This window comes from Pempheris klunzingeri, chromosome 17, assembly GCF_042242105.1.
Source record: "Pempheris klunzingeri isolate RE-2024b chromosome 17, fPemKlu1.hap1, whole genome shotgun sequence".
Taxonomy (NCBI): Eukaryota; Metazoa; Chordata; class Actinopteri; order Acropomatiformes; family Pempheridae; genus Pempheris; species Pempheris klunzingeri.
This window is the reverse complement of record NC_092028.1, coordinates 8519012-8534780: the sequence shown is the minus strand read 5'-3', so window position 1 is coordinate 8534780 and position 15769 is coordinate 8519012. Positions and strand designations below refer to the sequence as shown.

General features: G+C 44.0%; 2 protein-coding genes and 1 long non-coding RNA gene across 7 annotated transcripts in view; 1 reads left to right on the top strand and 2 right to left on the bottom strand.

Moving 5' to 3' along the window:
• Positions 1-8972, bottom strand: part of LOC139217245 (histone acetyltransferase KAT7-like) — a 22070-nt gene extending 13098 nt beyond the window's left edge. For 3 of the 4 annotated variants that reach the window (XM_070848561.1, XM_070848563.1, XM_070848564.1), the window contains exons 1-3: positions 6968-7561; positions 5090-5234; positions 3338-3583 (exon numbers count right to left, since the gene is read on the bottom strand). In XM_070848561.1, the coding sequence (XP_070704662.1) occupies positions 3338-3583; positions 5090-5234; positions 6968-6982 (406 nt within the window). In that variant the 5' untranslated portion in view covers positions 6983-7561. Of the gene's footprint in view, positions 1-3337; positions 3584-5089; positions 5235-6967; positions 7562-8898 lie in introns of those variants that run through there. The other variant, XM_070848562.1, reaches the window with a different exon arrangement.
• On the top strand, positions 7539-15769 carry aldh16a1 (aldehyde dehydrogenase 16 family, member A1). Its single transcript, XM_070848560.1, has 17 exons — positions 7539-7882; positions 8943-9042; positions 9170-9296; positions 9394-9551; positions 9647-9724; positions 10189-10376; positions 10470-10628; positions 10739-10897; positions 11033-11189; positions 11456-11531; positions 11776-11881; positions 12077-12204; positions 12392-12562; positions 13468-13660; positions 13790-13975; positions 14135-14260; positions 14420-15769. Exons 1-17 carry the CDS (start codon positions 7793-7795, stop codon positions 14597-14599), a joined length of 2382 nt encoding a protein of 793 aa, XP_070704661.1. The 5' UTR covers positions 7539-7792; the 3' UTR covers positions 14600-15769.
• Positions 9546-14464, bottom strand: LOC139217246 (uncharacterized). Of its 2 annotated transcripts, XR_011585598.1 has the most exons (5): positions 14389-14464; positions 12408-12569; positions 10695-11157; positions 10179-10609; positions 9546-9709 (listed from the first exon to the last, which is right to left on the bottom strand). It is a non-coding gene; the product is annotated as an uncharacterized lncRNA (long non-coding RNA). The 2 variants fall into 2 exon arrangements; XR_011585597.1 differs by lacking the exon at positions 9546-9709 and having other exon boundaries at positions 10102-10609.

Genomic DNA, 15769 nt, shown 5'->3' with positions numbered 1-15769 from the left:
ACTTTGCATTTCCTATTATCACTTAAATTAATAGTCAGACCAAATTTCTTGAAAAACCAGACATAAAGAGGCCCCTGTTTAAGATTGTGAATAATTAATCAAATAACTTAAGTCCTGGTTAATTTGTCACCTACCAAGGAATTAACTCAGTTCTTGTTGACATTAAATTAATATTTTAATTGGCAACAACAACATTTACTCAACTTTGTGAAAACGTGGCATAACTCAGAAAAAGACAACAAAAGAAAGTGCGAAAGAAACAAATTATTAAAGGATGTTTAAAGACAGGAGAGAGGTGAGACAATAAGAAAAGAGGGCAGTACGGTTCATAGAAAAGCAGAAGATCAACACGGTCCCCGACAGAGAGCCGCCCACCACGGAGCTGGGTTCTGTTCTAGGTTGATTCTTTTAGTCCCTCTGTCCTGGGGGTTATCAACTTGAATGTTAAAATCACCACCGATAACTACACAGTCAATCCAGAACATGGGCCGCCGTCCAGCAAAGTCATAAAGGTTACCCAGTATTTCAGGAGACCTGTAGATATGTAGGAACATTCTGTAACATATCTGCTTGCATTGGAGGAAATCATTAAACAAAATGGAAACTCCTGCTCGTGTCTTGCCCACTCCAAAACTGAACAGAAAAAGACTGAAGTTGGGAGGGGCTGATTTGATAAGAACGGCTGAAATCATGATTGTGCTTGATACTAAAATCATTGATTAAAAATGTCTTTATGCCAAATATCTGACTTTTACTAAAGCTAGATTTAGTGTGTTAGCAGCCTCTGGTAGTGGCTAGTGAGGAATGGAAGCTTCCCAGAATCGGTTGGTTGCTTCCAGTTTATTATCAGATTCACAAATCTTTTTAACTACCTATCAAGACAAGAGGCGAGGAAGCTGGTGGGCTTCGGCTTGTCCTGAAGAGAGTCATGAGTGCCTTCAGCCTTGCAGCCTGGGCCCAACAGACTGTATTTTGTCTACACGTAGGTGGACGTGTTGTGCTTTCATCAGGCTGTGGAGACAGAGGATGATTCTGGTGCCGTTGATGAGGTGGCCGGGGAATGGGCTTCATAACTATGCGTCACAGCTGTGATGATTGTGACAGGACTGGCTGAGGATTTAAAGCCACTAGTGGGGGTGGACACAGTGGGGGGTTTAGGGGAGAAAATATGGAAGTAGGGTGGGGGGTACGGCTTGTTGTTAGTTCTCCCTTTCAGCAGCTGTCCAGAGCTATGGGTCCTATCAAAAACAGTGGCTGTGGAGGATGGATGGTGGAGCAGGCAATTCTGTCAGATCATAAAGATCTCAGGAGGATGTACCAGATATATAGGAGTGCCCAAATATTCCATTCACGTCCATGTCTTCTAATCGGTAAATTTTGGTTTCCAGCACTCCATCTCTTGTAGAAGTTTGTGGTAGTCATTTGTAGATCAGTAGGGCATCCTGTCACTGCAGTACAGGATTATGCTATTGGTGGGCCACACTCACAAAATAGAAGAGTTGAAAAATGGCAGGAGCCAGGGATATATAGGTATCCAGGAGCAGCTACTCATACTTTTTGCAAAAGAACAACAAGAATATCAGCAGACAAATGAAAGTACAGGCCAGAGTGAAGCAGTGTCTGCACTGTGAGAAAGCAGGAAGTACGATTCCTTAAACTCCAGTCAAACTGGAAGCCACGTTAAATATGAATGATTGAACTGATGATAAATGATTTCAGCAACATAGTGGTTATATAACATCATGATTTTACAAGTTACTTTGGCATGGTTATTATTATGATTATCATGATTATAGCATGGGTGAGTAAACACTATACGGAAATGGCAGGATTTGTCAGTTCTAGACAGGATCCAAAATAAACCGGCAAAGTGCCAAAGATGGGTGGATTTTCAGATTGGCGAATAAATCTCAGAAGGCCATCCACCCACACTGGCTGGTAAATGTTTGTACCAAAATAGTCATTTAATAAAGACCTATACTGAGAGTCTCTACTGCGTTGTGGTGTCATTTACGGGTGTGCTGCTTCTGTCCTCTGCTGTGTGTGTGTCAGACACACATTACCATACGTGTTAATACACCCATCTAAACAATGGAGTGAAACGTACCATCTCCTTGATGTCAGCTGCTCCAAACACAACGGACAACAATATACTTAATTTGACAAAAACTCTCCACAGGAGTCCAAAAACTGTGAGTTCCTCGAGGCAGCAAGAACCCCATGCTTACGCGGGTTGAAAGTGAATGTAACTGGCCTTGATTTTCACTGCTTCAAACGCACCCACCCACAACATGACCAAAATTACATTTGGATGCTCCTGACGCATTGGGCATTGGGCATTTGACTGCAATGTGGTCACTACTGATAGAGCTCTCTGTGTCTTCTTGTGCGCACTGAGCAGCAACTAACCCACTGTGGACTTGTGGATGAAAGAGAAAGTACTGATAGCACGGACAGAAAGGATGGACAGCATATGAAACATGATGCATCATAAGCAACATGTTGAGTGAAACACTAAAAAGCTGTACTGAGCATTTATATGTTAAGCCTGTTTGGTTTTGTTTCTTTTCAGTTTTGCTGAACACAAATGTAGACGTGACATAAAAAAAGAGCATGGGCAAAACAATAGCGAGGCCCGCGAGGAGGACAGGAGGAGCGGGGCCAGTCTTGGATCGAAGGGAGCCTCTCGCTCTGCTTGCTTCAGCCAAAATAGAAAGTCCTGGTGCCAGAGCGGATACTGCATGCCACCTGAGCAAGGGGCTCTCACAGCTGCTTTATTCCCACAATTCCCCAATCACCACCTCTTACAGTGTCTGAAGTTAGACAACAGAGCCTGGTCTTTGTAAGCTAATTCAGTCTTCCCTGCTACAGAACACCAGGATATGTACTGAGCCGTGCTTGTCTTCTTTATGAGCAGGAACACGCTGTGATCACAGACAGGGCTCCTAACATTAGCTGAACGGCTCTACAATAAATGAAGGAAACGTTTAGATAGATGATGTTCCCTCTCTGCACCTCATCTTTGTGTCATTCCGTCTTTCCTCTGCCCTTTCAGGTTCCTTTTCAACTCTCTCATCTTGTCATCACTCTTTTCTTTTACACACCCTTCCCTGATTTTACTGCTCCCTTTACTTTTCTCCCTCCCTATTTTCACCTCATTTCATCTCTTCCTTCATCTGTGCCTCTGTTTCTACTCTTTCATCCTCCTCCCTCAGCAAAGAGGAGGCGCATGAATACAGCAAACAGTGTCCACTTTTGATGAAACATGGTGTAAGCATCCCCGGTGTAATATACAGATCTCATCTCTGATACAAACAGGGAACACCACTGGTCTCACCATTAGCCTCGGTATCTGAGCCGGACGACCTGCTCTGACGCAGTGGGTATTTTTTGGCCGTGGCGTTTGTCGCTCCCTGCTGGCTGCGGGTGATCCTGCGCCCGGAGGAGAAGACGGATGCTGCCACTGCTGCTGCTGCTGCTGCTGCTGCTGCCGCTGCCGATGCTGCTGCTGCTGCTGCTGCTGAATCTACGCCTTCATCAGGACCCACGGCAGGAGAACTGCTCCGTAGTGAGCTGCAGTTATCTAGAGGAGAAGACACAAAATTGCTTTTTCCAACAGGGTTTTACATATAAAAAGTAAAAGAATGCATTAGCATTAAAGTGTCCAGCTTTATATGTTCTAATTAGAGTATCAAAAACATTTCACCATTACTGTTACCTGCCTTCAGTGCAAAGCTACAACTATATTAGCAAAAGCCATTGGTTGATTGACATGAAAATAATGGAAACTATTCTGATAAACAAATCATCTTTCAAGCAAAAGTGACAACCATTTCCTAGTTCCAGCTGACATCATACAACGATGAACCAAGAAAACCGTTTAAATGATGATGAAAATAATCATTAGTTGCAAACCTACTTAATTGTCTAAATGGAAACTAAATGGAAATGGAAAATTAGCTGCAGAAAGCACTGACCCCGAGCAGTCTGTAACTGAGCAACTCAAAGCAAAAAAGGTAAGAAAGAAGAAGTTACTTGTTACGAATGGCCTCAGTGGTTATGAAGAGACTTATCCCGCCACAGAAAAGAAGAGTGAGCCTCTGAATCTGCTTCTTTTTGGAGAACACTAGCTGCTGTGCTGTTTCTAAGCCTGTCTGAGGACTAGGACAGCGTAGCCAACTTGACTCAGTAACAAAAAGAAGAGGAAACTGTGTCAGCCTCTCTTTCGCGGCTGTAAATCCCCTCTGGCAGCCACAGCAGAAAGAGGTCACACAGGGGGTGGGAGTGGAGTTTGTGTGTCTGTGGTGGGGGGAGGTCAGGCTGTCTGAACCCATTCATGCTCTAAGGCTGCTCATACAGAACAGCTACCGCTGAACTGTTGCATTGAGGGGGGTTTGAAGTCTGTCTGTGGTCCCCGCTGAATGAAAGCATCCATCCTCATTCAACTGACACATATAAATTAAATTATACTGCACGTAGAAATACCTGGCATGATAATAGATAGGAGTGCTACCACAGATGATCACTGCAGGTGAGGAGCAGAAAACAAAACTTGAATGTAATAAATAGGCTTAATTATATCTACATGGAAAAGTGGAAATAAAATGGTACTAAAGCTCAAGGCAAGTTAAGAAGGCAAAGAGGGTTTACCTGGAAAGCTCTTCCCAAAGCTTTGAAATAATAATAATAATTAAAATAATGATAATAATTAAAGGCTGATACAACCACGCCGCATGGGTGTCACTTGAGAGACGCTGTGACAAATCCAAAACCTTATATTTTAAATTAAGTGAATCTAAATTCATCGTAAATGGCAGAATGTTACAAGATCAGGAAGATTTCTTTCTTCTAAAATGGAGAACACCCCAAACTATTTCCAGCATGTAGTCTACTGATGATAACCTACATAATAAATGAATCATTTGTATTCCTACCTATGCTATAAACGTCCCTAATATTGTTTATTTCACTATTTCTCAAACTCCCTGTTGTTTCCGGCTACGTATGACATAATTGTCTCGTGTGAATTTGTCTTCTTCCCACTGTAGATCATGTTTCATGCTTTCCCACGTGTTTTTTTTTTTTTTACCTTGGGAGCTCTGGCTGAGGCGCAGAGACGCGCGGGTCAGGCGCGTGCTGCTGCGCCTGCGCACACTGTCGGCGGCTTCGCTGTGCTCGAGGTCGGCGGAAAAATCCGAGTCCTCCGTCCCGTCCGAGCTGCTGCCAGCGGTCCTCTGGAAACAACAAGCAAGCGGCGGTGAGCGGCGGACTGAACCGAGGCTGAGATCACATAGAGAAATTCTGCCAGACTGACAACAGTACAGGTTGTGTTTTTTTTTTTACCAGCGGATAATTCAACAAAGATCCCATACTGGGGGAGGAGCATCACCCCCTTCACATCTCCTCCGGCTCTGCACCCCCTCTTGACACGGCGGACCAGTCAATAAATACACATAATGATAATCAGCATCACCACCGAATGATCCTAATAACGCCGACTGCACATATCGTACAAACCCAATTTTGCCACAACGCCTGGCTGCTCCCTGCGCGTCAATTCCCAGTTTCTATTCGATTAAGTCGACTAATTATTTAGAGGACTGTTGCTAGGAGCGCCCAACAACACAGTGTAACAAACCAAGTAATTAAATGTCCCGTGAATTTGTTTTGCTGAATGATTTGTCGAAATTGCAGGCTGCCTGTGTGCCTGCCGCAGAATGAACGGGGTGATGCCGAGCCATATGAGAGCTCACCCTGCACCGGAGACCAACATCAGGCACGGTGGGGGTGGGGTGAGGGGATTCAAGTAGCAGCCAACATTTCATTTGCACTGAACAGAAAACATAATGGGGGCACCTCTAATATTATACGCCAAATGTGATATTACAGTGTTAACTACAGTTGTATAATATGAATTAATATGATGAAAGAATAAAATACATATTACTGTGTATTATTATTGTTATTATAAACAAACAAGCATATTTATTTTTACAATATCTCCACATTTGATGCACACAGGGCCATCCAAGAAGTAATATTAAGATACAAGAAACACTTTATATATATTGGGATAGGTAGACATTGGGAGAGGTACACCATGAATCTATATATAAATATAATAAATCAGAATAAGAATGTTTCAAACAATACAATACCATATGCCTGTGCACGCTGTAAAGTGCTTTATGTGCATTAACGTGGTATAGCTAATGTTGATGACATCACTATTGGGCTCCCTGTCTTAATAGTTATAAAGGTGAAGTACATTTTAATAGCACTTCAACACAGGACACAAGTTTCAAGAAAATAATCAGGGGGTGTATCTTATATATCTACACCACAGCATGGATCACAGCTCAGTGTGTTTGACAACTTCACAACAAAAAGCGGACCACCTCATTTACATACGGCCAATCACATGAGAGGAGAGGCGGGCCTTAAGAGAGACAGACCAATGAACGCAACGCTTCTGAGGATTCTGTCCAATCACAGCGTTGTTTTGGTACGGTCGCTCCGTTCCATCCACTCAGTCAGAGAACAGCCTGTTCCTTTTACAGCTGCCGTAACCGCCGTGAGCGGAGGTCAACACCTCCATGCTCCCCACCAGCTGGTACAAACCTGATCACAATTCACAAAGCCCTTATTTCCGCAGCTCTAACTCCCGAGCTGCTCCCTCAAGAAGTTACGCTCAACGTTAAACAACGCATTCTTGCAACTCAGCAATAAACATTGACTAGCTCAGCTTTTAGCGCAAACAACAACAGTTGAGTGAATGTACCAACATTAATTCAACATACATCTACAACTTATCAACGGCCTCTTGTAGAGTCGCACTTCAGCTCGCGGGAGGTCAAAGGTTTGTTTTAAACAGTTTAATTTTTGCCTCTCCGTTGGCTAACATTAGCTATGACGTTATGTTGTTGTGCGCCCTAACGGCTCAGGCTGCAGCAGAGAACCGCCTTACCTTTCTTCGGGGCATTCTCAAAGGTGGGGCGTTTCGCCTCTGGCAGAATATCACTCCCTACTTTAGGGGCAATTTATCTCAGGTGGTTTAAATGATACGAACAATAAATTGCCAGCTTTTGATATGAGCCAACTCAGCTGAAAAAAGCGCATCAATTTCTCTGCACTTCCTCGTGCGTACAGCGCAAGCGCGTTAGTTTTTTGAGGGTCCGTTGACAAAATGCCTCCGTGTGGAAAATCATATTTCAGCAGCGTAAAAGCGGTGAATTATCTCAACGTTGTACATTTTTAGAATCACAGAATAGTTATAATTTAGTTTGGCTGGTTATTAAAGGATTCGCATTAATAATTACGTTCATTAACACGCACCATGTTAGCTAAGCTACCCAAATAAGTGTTTAAACACGATTTACTTAATTACTTTTAGATTAAAATAATTCTATTTACCTTTGGAATTTCACCTATATCTAAAATTGCCGTCGTCAGCTTATAAAAGCAGTAAACATTATACATTGTTGCTTAAATCTAGTCCAAATGAACCTTAAGAAACCGGACACGACACCGGAAGTAAGCGGGAGTGAATTGTCTCGCTCTCTCCGATGAGGTCCGTGAAGTCATCTCCACAGCGCAAGTCTCAGGGCCCTTTAGTAGGTGGGAAGCTAGCACGTTGCTTTTGACGTGGAGTGGGACTTCCTCATATCCGCCTTTTAATTTCGTGCAGGTACCACCTTTCAAGCCTCAAAGTAAAGAATTTCCACCCGAACGCCACCCAGAAACGAATACGCAGCGCTGGGGAGATAAGCCTCTTTTCTGTCTTGAAACTATTATGGCTGGCAGCAGCATAAAGACAGTGCAGGATATTTTTCAAAGCATGGAGTACGGACCAGCAGCAGCCTCCAGCACTATCACCGCACAGGTAAAGTTATCAACCATAATCACAGGCTGTGATTGAACATAAAACATGTAAATGTTAGCATGTTTTACTGCTCACTTTCCATGTAAGACTATGTGACCCATGCGAAGTTCATTAACTGTTAGCTAACTGTACCTCACAAGACAAACATGTGACTAACACCGTACAGTAGCTAGTTAAGAAAGGTCATGGGTGAAGCCAGATGTTTGGACACACGTCTCCTCTTAAGAGGAAAAGTTATAAGTTGTTATAATTAAGTAAAGAACGCTGAGGTTTGTAATCCTGATGCAGCAGATGTTAAATGTAGTTGCTCAGATAATGTGTAAGGTGATGTTTAAGGAGAAGAAAGGTCTCCCCATATTCCAGTGCAGTCACCTGTGCTGTCATAATGTCCTGACAGGTGTTAAGGCTGATGAAACAGAAACTCATCCCTGTCTTTATGCAGTAACAGCAGAATGAGTTAATGGAATCAAGGACCGTGTAGCTGTCAAATAAAATAATGTGTGGTTCAGGGAGAAGATCACCTCTGTACTTTGGTCTTCTTGTCTGTAAATAGTTGACACACTCTGCCTTTTATCAGTCACTGTCCAGCAGAGGAGGCGTTTTTCCTGACCAATAAAATGTGACCGTGAGTTTGGGTATCTCACGCACGGCATCAGAACAAGTTCATTTAGAGGCGCTGTGGCAAAAAGTTTGCAAGCTTTTTATGAAGTGGGATGAATCTCAAAGCCTGATGCCCGGCTTTATGTTTCTTCTGCAGTTGTAAAGAAACACTCCTATCCTGTCACACATAAAAAAAAAAAAAGTCAGTTTTTGAAAGAAAGTTTCAAAATGGAGACACTTTGTGGAGAAACGTGTGTCTTGCATGCTTATCCGGAGTTCAGTCATCAGCAATTGAAATGTGCCACATGTGAATTTTACTGCACATTCAGCTTTTCATCCTGCAAATCAACTGTATCCAACCGTCTTCAGGAGGTTTGTCATGCTGTACACGGAACCCCTTTTTTTTTTTTGGTTACCATCTTTTAGGTTTTCTCCACTTTGACTGTTACTTTCTTCTCAGGCCTGGCTGGATCACCATTCCCGTTGTCTTGGTCTCTTCATCGATGGCAAGTTTGTCCAGCCAGCGGACAGACAGACTCGCTCCCTGCCTGATTCTACAGGTAAGAGTAGCCTGAGTATCTGAGGACAGTTTATGTTAAACTCATCTTGTCTTGTTTCATCTTCTTCTTCTTCTTCTTCTTCTTCTTCTTCTAAAATCGGATGATGATTCACTCTGCTGGTCTCCAGGTGCCACCGTGTGCAGCACAGTGTGCGCTGTGGACGACGATGTTTCCCAGTGTGCCTCCTCTGCTGCTAGCGGCTACGAGGCCTGGGGTAGCCTGACGTGCTACCAGAGGGCCAAAGTGCTGCTCAGGTACGACAAACTCACTTTAACACTTTTCAGGAGCCTCTGAACATTTCAAGCGCTGTCCTGATGTGGAGATCAATGTCCGTGTTGCCTCTGCCAACAGGTTGGTGAGTGTTCTTGGGCAGCACAGTCAGTGTGTGTCAGAGCTGGGCGAGCTGTGCGGGGCCTCCTGCTCGCCCTCCACCCTCGTCAGACTGCTGCAGTACTACAGCAGCTGGGCCCAGCTCAGAGACACTCTCATCCCCAGCTGGACACCACTGGGTGAGGTTAACGGGGGCGTGTGCAGAAAGAAAAAGCATCGGTTTTAACAGAGTTTCTGTTTTTAATGTTGTTTATTTGTGTTTCCTGTTTCCCAGGGGTGGTGGCGGTTGTTGTCTCTGATGACTGCTCTCTCTATTCCCTTATGCTCAAAGTCCTACCTGCACTGGCCATGGGTAACACATACACACACACACACACATACACACACTGTATTAAATAGATACACTATGAGCTCCCTTGTATATTAGCATAAAATCTAAGGATACCTTCACGATTAATTCATAGTCTTGATTGATAAATTAACTAATTGGTCTATTAAACACCAGAAAACAGTGGAAAATGGCCATCACAGTCTCCTAGAGCCTAAGATGATGCCAGCAAATATCTTGTTTTGTCTGATCAATGATCCAAAGGCTAAAGATGTTTCAATAATAAAAACTGAAGACAAGGGAGAGCAGCAATTTGTCTCATTTGAGAGACTGAAACCAAAAAAGTTTTTTTTTTTTTTTTTTTTTAAATGAATTTCTTATCAAAATAGTTGCAGATAAAAGTCAAATCCAAAATGTAGTTTGTTAGTTTTGTTCAAAAGCATTCTAAGATGTCTCCTTAGTTCTAATTGAATCCTACCTTCTTCTAGGCAATTCTGTCATCGTTGTCCCTGGTCAGAGCAGCGCCCCTCCAATGCTCCTGTTGGCACAGCTTTTTATGGGAGCAGGACTTCCTGCCGGGGCTCTTAATGTGTTAACAGGAAGTGACATGTCGCTGGGTGCTAAAGTGGCCCAGAGCCCCGCCGTCAGCTACGTCGCCTACAGCGGAAACAAGCAGGTGCGTGTGCGGAACAGTTGGTGTCACATTTGTTAGAAAGCTTTCTACGCTGTTTTAAATGTTACCAAGAAGTACGTTTCGCTTCCGTTGCAGGATGGGGTGATGCTGTGCAAGGCCACAGCAGGGATGGGCGTTCCCGTTTCCGTCTCCCCCTGCCTTGGGGCGACGTGTCCCTTCATCATCTTTGAGTCAGCTGACATTGACAGCGCAGTGGATGGAGTGATAGAGGCCGCCTTCAAGAAGAAAAGAGAGGTGGTTCACATGAATAAGTACCTGCTACAGAAGGGACGGAGGGTGTCACATGCTGTCCCATCATACCTCCACGTCTCTCTGAACGATCCTCTCCTGCCCCCTCCCCTCAGGTCCACTGGGTGTTGTGCGTGCAGGAGAGTGTGCTGAACAGTGTTGTGGCCCGTCTCAGGCTCCGCATGGCAGGGATGAAGTGTGTGGCCCTGCACAGCGATGCAGACCGGGCCCTGGTGGACACTGCGGTGCAGGAAGCTCAGCAGCAGGGGGCCTCGGTAAGTCACAAACACAAAGCAGCAGCGCTCATGGATGAATCATTCAGCGTGTGCCAAGACGATAAAGTAGGAACATGATGGAGTTGGAAATGATACTGAGCTGTGAACAGTTGTTTTTCTCTCTCTTGTCTCCAGTTGGTTCAGTCCTGCGCTGCCCCACCTTCAGGGGCTCAGTACCCTCCCACGGTGCTCTGCGGGGCAGCCCCCTCCTCTCCATTCATAGTCAGCCCCTCTCCTGGACCGCTGCTGCCTCTCATGACCTTCAGAAGCAACACAGAAGCAGTGGCACTGGGTAAGCAAGCCTCTGTGGATGGAGTTATCTGATTTTAGACACTTCAGTTACTGCTGCTGCTGCTACTTCTGAACATCAACAGTTAATTTTCAGCTTTATGTGAGACGTATTGTCAAAGTGATTGAAATGAAAAAAAAAAAAAAAAAAATAGATGAGCTTATAGTGCCTTAACATTGGATTTCCATTGTTTCTCCGTTCAAGTATTACACTTCAAATTGATATTGACTTTTCACTTCATCCCCACTAACAGTCTTCTTTCTACACAGGAAACCACAGTCCTCATGGCCAGGCAGCCTCCATCTGGACTGAAGACCTCACCCTGGCTCTGGAGACAGCTAAGAGGTACTGAAACTCTTCCTCTGCTCTCCTTTCTTCTATTTGTTTTTTGTCTTCCACCTACTTTCCTTGTATGTTTCTTTGCCTGCTCATCTTTTTTGCCCGTTTTTCTTTTTTTACTGGTAAACCTCCATTTTAGTAAATGTTTCATATCTCTCCCGCCTGGTTTCTCTCCAAAAGTCAGAATGTCTGCCACAAAAAGGGTCTATTACTCCCTGCTGATATTTTCTTCTTCTTCCTCCCTCCTCAGTCTGTCAGTCGGCTCAGTGTGTGTGAATTCCCACTCTGTGTCTGACCCCTGTCTGCCCATCTCTGGTCACAAAGACAGCGGCACCTGCACTGACGGAGGACAGGAGGTGGGTTTCAGTCGTTTATCACAATTAACTCTTTCACAGGAGACGCATACGGAGCCCCAAAACTGGCTTTGATCACCTTTTTTGGTACTTTTTGTCAGTTTGGGGGTTCCATGCACTGCATTTACAGTTACTAGCCAATATGTAGACAGAGTCTGGTACTGTACTGTGTGCTGACTGCTCTCTGCACTCTGCCAGGGTCTGTACCAGTTTCTACGCCCTTCTTCCTCTCCTCTCCCTCGCACCTCCCCAGTCTCTATGGACTACTCCAAGTTTGGAACAGCAGCATCCCCAGCTATCATTCCCGATAACTCAGACCCTGCCAGGTGGGTTTGGAATGCTCTATTTACCTTAAGTAATGTTTCTAAGGCATCATAGCTGCATAATAAGCGCTATTGATATAATATATTGGAAGCTTTGACATAGCAGCATGATATGATCTATTCAGAGTTAAGGAGATGAGCCTCTACCAATTTTTTACACATCTGTCCTCCCTTCTTCTTCTCCTCTTAGTGCCCCTAAATCTTACCTGCACTTTGTCGGGGGTAAGGCATGTAAATCAGTGTCTGGCTGCAGTGTGGCGGTGCAGTCAGAGTGGGGCGACGGTGCGTCAGCCTACTATCCCGATGGAGGCCGGAAAGACATCCGTAACGCTGTGGAGGCTGCTGTCAAAGTCCAACCTGGGTGAGAACTTTACCACACAAATACACACAAATTACACTCAAACTGTTGCAAGTCCAGCCAAAAATACAAATACCATAGCTAGATGTTGTGTTTTCACACACTTATTTTTTTTTAGTTTAAATTCTCATTCTCAGTCATTTTAATAAGAATTGACTTTCTATAGATTAGATATAGATAATAAACTGAGTAATAATACAAAAGCAAATAAGAAATAAATGAAATAAAAGAAATGATAACTGTGTAGAAATGAAAGAACGTAACAACAAAGTAAAACTTTGAGAAAAGAATCAGAACACTGGGATCCTGATGATTCTCAGTACACTTAAATCTAAAAAAAAACAAATATTCACATTAGACAAATCGTGGGTGGTGGTGGTTATGGGATGGCTTCTGCCTTAACTATTCAACAATGCCAAATAAATTTTGTTTTTGAACTAAGTTGATGAACAGTTTTATTCCCTGAGCTTTTATCCATAGAAACTGTACATGATGTGCATGTTACAATGCATCAGTCTCACAGAGACAGACAGATCGTCATGTTCAACGTTTCCACCATAAGTAACACATAGAGCTCCAGCAGCTCAAACTCTCACAAGGACTCACGTGTACAATCCAGATAGGCAGCAAGCTGTTTCACAACCCAGAGGGGTTGTGTGTTTGTCACCAGTCAAGTCCAACTTCAGTCCAAATTAGCTGAGTCATTCGCAGTATGTCAACAAAGTGTATCAACAGAGTTTGATTACATTGAAACTACTCTTCTTGTCTTTTTGTACAGCACACATATGCAATGTGGATTTCCTGCAGGGCATTCATACTTTTACATTTTAACCATCATTCCCAGCCTTTAGAGTTTAAACCTGAAACACAGAAGATCACGTGTGAGTGTTTCTCTTTCCCTCCTCTAGCTGGATGAAAAAGAGTCCGTCTGTACGGGCTCAGTCTCTCTACTCTCTGGCCAAGGGCCTGGAGGCAAAGAGGCGAGACATAGCGTCGTCAATCAGCAATCAGATGGACGAGGCTGAGAAGGAGGTGGAGCTCAGCATCGCCAGGCTCAGTGATTGGGCAGCTTACTGTGACAAAATCCAAGGAGGAGCGCTGGTGAGGCTTTTTTTTAAAATATTATACAAAGTTTATAAAAACTTCTCCAATAATGAGCAAATGAGATGATTGTCAAGAAGGTTGGTAGCGTTTGCTAAACTCACGTCTTGTTGTGTCCCGCTCCCTCAGCCCTTGCCACAGTCTGGCTCTGCTCTCTCCCTCCCTGAAGCCCTGGGAGTCGTAGGGGTCGTCCTCCCCGACAAGAATCCCCTCCTCTCCATGGTAACGCTTCTCGGTGCAGCCATCGCCACCGGGAATGCTGTCGTTATGGTCCCCAGTCAAAAGTATCCGCTTCCAGCCTTGGCATTCGTTCAGGTAAGTTGAAGATGTTAAATGTGCCAGCAGCAAGTTGGATAAGGCAGGAGGAGGGCATGTGGACTTATGGAGCACGGTTGGCTGTGGGCTCACTAAGCGCTCCTGACAACACCTGTGTACACCCATCTATGTACCTGTGAACACTAATCTCATCCTCAGGTGCTCCAGTCGTCAGACCTGCCTGCAGGTTTGGTAAATGTTGTAGCAGGAAACAGAGACCAACTGACCGTGGCTCTGGCTAATCACAGCGTCATCAAGGCCATCTGGTACTGGGGCAGCGCTGAGGTGAGGGCTAAACACCAGCACGTACACCAGTGTGTTAAATGAGGATTCAACTAAGTCCTCACTCTCAACTGAACAGGACACCTAAAACTCGAAGCGAACTCTCCTCCCCCAGCCTTTTTCCACATTACTACCGTCACTCTCTGATGTGTCTTGCCATAGGGCTGCCAGTACCTGCAGCACACCTGCACCAGCCCCCTGAAAACCCTGCGCCTGTTCTGCCAGAAGGATGAGGAGGGGAAAGCTGGAGGGAGGGACTGGACTCAGTCTCATCCCTCGCTGCTCGAAGAGATGTGGAGAAATGCCGTCCAGTGGAAGAGTGTCTGGATCCCTACCGCATAAGGAGACAGAGGGAGGAAGAATGAATGATGAAAGAGACGAGAAAGAAAGTTTTAACATTGGCCTGTGAGTGAAACTGTGACATGAAGGATTAAACATTAACCGTGACTGTGAAATGAACGGACAACAAATGCCCTCTGTAATTGACCCACCCTCCTTAGTTACTGTTGCTATGCCTGTCAAACTTATTCTGCTCTTATGCAGTTTATAATAATGGTGGTATATTTACCACTAAAAAATATTTGACACAATGTAAATTCTCTTTTAAGAGCATCAAAATGTATGTGAAAATCACACCAGTATCCCTTTAAACAGCAGTCAGTCTGTTTTTGTCAGAATGAACAAAGGTGAATTCAGGGACAGCAGTGAAGGCCCCCGGTTAGACAACAGGGATTTATTTAGCAGTTTATGAGTGAGTGTGCCGAATGAGAAAACAAGAGATTAAATATATAATACAGATATCATTTTGGGGTCATGGTAGGAGAAGCCACAGGGACTGTCTGGGTTGAACGTTACCCAAAAAAAAAAACAATTATAGAGCACTTAAAACAGACAGGCAGGGGATTTGAACGGATTTAACTAAAAACTCAATACTTACTTTAATGACGATCACATGTCAAACTTGTTATGACTTGCTATGCTATTTCTGCAATCATAAACACATGACCCTCTGACTCTCTACCTCTGTCCTGTGCTTGTATACTTCTTTCTTTAATCAGTTATTACCCCTCTGCTTGATTTATTAGTAGTAAGTATCTCAGCTCTAAGGTCAGAGCCCTGGATCAGAGAGTATTTAGAAGGTATTTGGAAGTGACATAAAATATGAGGGACATGGTAGAATCCATCATTGTTTCAATAAAATATCTCAGCTGTTTTTTTCTTTTTTTTCCCACAAATGCATCCCTGTTTTCAGCCTACAACCTGAAGCCTTATCTGCCTTAGAATTCTGCCGATGACCGAGCAAAAATCAATCGATTGCGTCAGCTCGGTCTAAATATACTTGCGTACTGTACCAAATCACTATCTTTATTACTGTACAATAATGCTGTAGCTTTACTTGCCAAACATTCCCAGTGAAATCTAGTTTTTCAAATCTGTATGTGTGTGTCCAGAGAATAACACTGTAGGTCTCACTCTGTAGAAGCCATAATAAAAAGAAGATGCTTAAATGAA

Coding starts and splice junctions, on each gene's coding strand:
- aldh16a1 (XM_070848560.1), top strand. CDS start 7,793: ATGGCTGGCAGCAGCATAAAGACAGTGCAGGATATTTTTCAAAGCATG. Junction 7,883..8,942: donor CCAGCACTATCACCGCACAG/GTAAAGTTATCA, acceptor CTTTCTTCTCAG/GCCTGGCTGGATCACCATTC. Junction 12,563..13,467: donor GCTGTCAAAGTCCAACCTGG/GTGAGAACTTTA, acceptor TCCCTCCTCTAG/CTGGATGAAAAAGAGTCCGT.